Here is a 3,905-nt window from a genome sequence, read left to right as displayed (position 1 = left end):
TGAGCGGATGGCATTGGGGAAGGGACAGACGTACGCTCGCAGCGTGCCTGGCCTCACCCTGCTGCACGCTGCTGACCGTGCCCTCACTTCCTGCCACCTGACCTCCGACCTCCTGGTAGCCGACGTGTCTGTCACGCAGGGCCGCCACTACTGGGCGTGCTCGGTGGAGCCCGGCTCGTACGTGGTTAAGGTGAGGGGCGGCGGCCTGCTCCGGTACTGAGAAGAGAGATGGTGAGGTGAAGCTGATGGTCAGTGATGCGCGTGTGTGTGTGTGTGTGTGTGTGTGAGTGAGCAGGTTGGTGTTGGCCTTGAAGCCAAACTACAGGAGTGGTTTCACTTGCCCCAGGACATGGCCAGTCCCCGGTAAGACTGAGAGAAGGACCGAGTGTTTGCTGGAGAGCGTTACGAGAGTTCATGAACCTTAAACCACACACACTCCGAGAGAGAGTGGACCTGATCTCTCCCCTTCCATCTCCTGATCTCTCTGCTCTGTAGGTACGATCCCGACAGTGGACATGACAGTGGTACAGAGGATGCTCAGGACTGCCCGCCTCCGTTCTGCTTCCTCACCATGGGCATGGGCAAGATTCTACTGCCCAAATCTGGGGCATCATCATCTACCCCTCTCACTGCCCCTCTGCCGCCCCGCCTCGGCGTGTGCTTGGACTTTGAAAAGGGGCGGGTCGGGTTCTATGACGCCCACTCGCTGCGAGTGCTGTGGGAGGGGCCTGTTGACTGCTCCGCCCCTGTTTGCCCAGCCTTCTGTTTTATTGGTGGAGGAGCGCTGCAGCTGCAGGAACTGATAGCCAATCGCAGCACTGAGCCCACTGCACCCAGGAGAGTGACCATCCAGTCACATGTTCCCAGTGTCAGTAACTGAAGCGATTAGTCTTTCTTCAGGACAAACCTCTTTACTCACAGGCACCTTTAAATGAGGTTTCTTTTATGAATCTTTTATTTATCTTGGAAGCTTGTTTTTTTTTATTCGTGCCTCACAGATTTGTGACATTTTATATTAAGGTTTGCTCATGTGTTATGTTATAACTTAGGTATCAATCACAGCATGCTGACTGTATATATGCAGATTATTACGAGACTAAATAATGAGAAATCATTTGATCTTTTTAACTTAGCTAAAATAAGTGTGTCAGGTTTAGTTGTTGCATGACCACTATGATTCATCTTTAGGCATATATATCATGAATAATTCATTTTAATACTCATTTACTGAATGATTTCTCATTATTTCTCAACTATTTTTCACATAGACAGGCTGTGAAGCGCCTAAAATAGTTCTGTTAAGTACTTTGGAAACAGACCTCAGTTTAGATTCTTACCTGTATTTTCTAGGCTTGTTCAGCTGTTGTGAGCAGGTGTAGACCTCTGCTGCACCACGGGTCTAGGTCTGTTCCTGTGTTGTACTGCTGGTTGTCCTGTTGCTCAGTGCTCTGCACATAGAGGGCGCCACTCACAGTGTTTGGACAGTGTCCTCTATGGGTCAGGTTTTCTGCGGCACTTGTTAATGGGGCCGGATGTGAAGATTTAGTAACGTCATGGCGTTACTAAGTGTAGTAATGTCAGAACTGGACAGAAACCGTTTTCTTAAAAAACATGGAATCACATCCAAATTAATGGAACCAATTTTATTATGAACTGCCATATTTTTTCAGTTCAAAAGCTCGTTACTATAGTAATTAGGGTTATGACAATGTGTAAATAAACAGCTAGTCAGTGTAATATATCACAGATCTCTCTCAGTTTGGGCTGCTTCTGTTAGTAGTGAGAAGAACCTCTGACAGACTGACTTGTTTTTAAATCTGTCTCCTCTATATTGACACAGTGTTTCTAACCAAGCATGATATAATCAATTCTATAATATGTAACAAAATGATGTCTAATAGCTATTTATTAATTTGATGTTATAATTATGAAATTATCACGGCATATTGTCAAACCTCTAATTACCTTCCCATCTTTGACATGCTGTTAATTATGTGAGTGGAAGTCCTGATGATCCCTATCGGGACAGAAAAGTGATGAACTTCAGCGTGTACCTTGACTATGGTCGACCAAGCCGAGGGGCCGTTTTGCTTTCGGTAACGTATTTCATGCATCTGTATGATTAATACAGGTCAAAACTCAGCTGTCCTGGAAATCGGTGGGTTTTAGTTCAAACTAAGTGACTCATTTTGTAGGTTTATCCACATATAAATGTGGATTTCTTCAGAATAAAAGTGCAGAATCAATCTATGATGGTACGTATGCAACCACAGATGGGTATTTAATCATTTGTTTGTTTATTTCTATGATTATGCATAGCGAAGGCCTTGCACCCACCCTGACACCTGACCTTCGCAGGTGACAAACATAAACTCCACCTTCACTACAGATGGTGTCCGACGTGGGATGGTATTGTTAGGTCAGAAGTGGAAGGTCCAGACTAGGTGTAACTACACGGTAGTTGTTTTACTTCATTGATCCCTAAAAAGAGCAGTTAGGATTGTCATTTCCGTCAGGACAGTTAAAGCCAGTCACACAACTTGTTTAGAACATAGAGTTACTGAATATATTATTAAATGTATCATTTAGATTAAATCCATGAATGATTCAATATTATAATACAACTTGTACAAGTAAATACATGCATGGTGGAGGCAGACTAGAGTAAACTACGCAGTATTCTGGAAGGAGGATTGAAATGCACACCCCCGCCGTGTTGACATAACGGTATATTCCAAACTTGTGGCTCTTGATTGTATCTGTATTTCCTGTAATCATGTCTACCATTAGACTTTTCTGTGTGTGTTTGTTCAGTGCATACCGTCATTCTTTAGGGTCCTGTCATGTTAAAGGTTACATGTTGATCTCAGCACAACTACTTCTCACGCGTAAACACTGTGTAGACTATGCAACTGTGCACACTGGAGAAACACTGTTGGGATGTGGGATGATTGCGATTCACGGGGGGTGTTCCTAAACACGAGGTGTTTAAGATTCTGAATGTATTAGGCACAGTAATAAAACACTTGCTGAAAGAGGAGTAAGATAAAGATGGGAATAGACCAGTCTACATGTTAATAAGGGGAATATTCATGACATTTCCAGTTCAAACTTTACTTTACTGAAAATTCAGCAAAACATTACAACAGGAATCTAAGGTCCCATTTTGAAGATGAAAGAAAGGGTTTTTTAATTAACACTATTTAACTAAATCACCTGCACCCAACTGTTTTAGAAAAAAATCCAGCGTTGAAAGGCAGTTGCTAATGAAGAGACTTCCTGCGGTTTCTGATTGATTTGCCTACCACCTGAATGTGTGTGTGTGTGTGTGTGTGTGTGTGTGTGTGTGTGTGGGTCTGTGGGTGTTAGACTCAGCAATAAAGGCAGTGCAGTTGCACAAATCTCTGCCTTTGAGCCATGTTTCTGTTGTTTGTGTTTACGTTGCTCGTAAGTGACTTGTTCAGATGTGATGGCTGGTGAATGTAAAAATGTCGCATTTCTTTAATGTGTTTTCAGCCCTTGGAGTTGTTGGAAAAGTCAAAAGTGAAATAAATGATCACAATTGATCAAAATAGGTATGTGATAAGTATTCACTAAACACACACACACACACGGACACACACACACACACACACGGACACACACAGACACACACACACACTCACACACTCACACACTCACGCCTCATTGTTTAGTCCATCCCTCTTGTGTTCTTGTTCTGTACATAAAGCAGAGCTACTCTGGTACCACAGTGTTGACACAGCGAGAACATAACTATAACAGCACTGGACACCTAGCAGGTGAGGGACATTCACGCTTGTCCTAACCCTTCTTAACCGTGTTCGTTTCTCTGTCCACACCAGGTGTGCGTGTGATCAGGGTTTCTCGCTGAGTAATGTAACTGT

At 43.6% G+C, this 3,905-nt stretch overlaps 1 protein-coding gene across 3 annotated transcripts in view; it reads left to right on the top strand.

Moving 5' to 3' along the window:
• Window positions 1–3,566, top strand: part of trim46a (tripartite motif containing 46a) — a 13,493-nt gene extending 9,927 nt beyond the window's left edge. For 2 of the 3 annotated variants that reach the window (XM_035530931.1, XM_035530932.1), the window contains exons 10-12: window positions 1–190; window positions 296–363; window positions 496–3,566. The exon at window positions 1–190 is cut by the window's left edge and continues 40 nt beyond it. In XM_035530931.1, the coding sequence (XP_035386824.1) occupies window positions 1–190; window positions 296–363; window positions 496–880 (643 nt within the window). In that variant the 3' untranslated portion in view covers window positions 881–3,566. The remainder of the gene's footprint in view (window positions 191–295; window positions 364–495) is intronic. The other variant, XR_004776604.1, reaches the window with a different exon arrangement.
• The last annotated feature ends 339 nt before the right edge of the window (window positions 3,567–3,905 follow it).

This window comes from Electrophorus electricus, chromosome 10 (genome assembly GCF_013358815.1).
Source record: "Electrophorus electricus isolate fEleEle1 chromosome 10, fEleEle1.pri, whole genome shotgun sequence".
In the NCBI taxonomy this organism is placed as follows: Eukaryota; Metazoa; Chordata; class Actinopteri; order Gymnotiformes; family Gymnotidae; genus Electrophorus; species Electrophorus electricus.
This window is presented reverse-complemented; position numbering and strand designations above follow the sequence as displayed.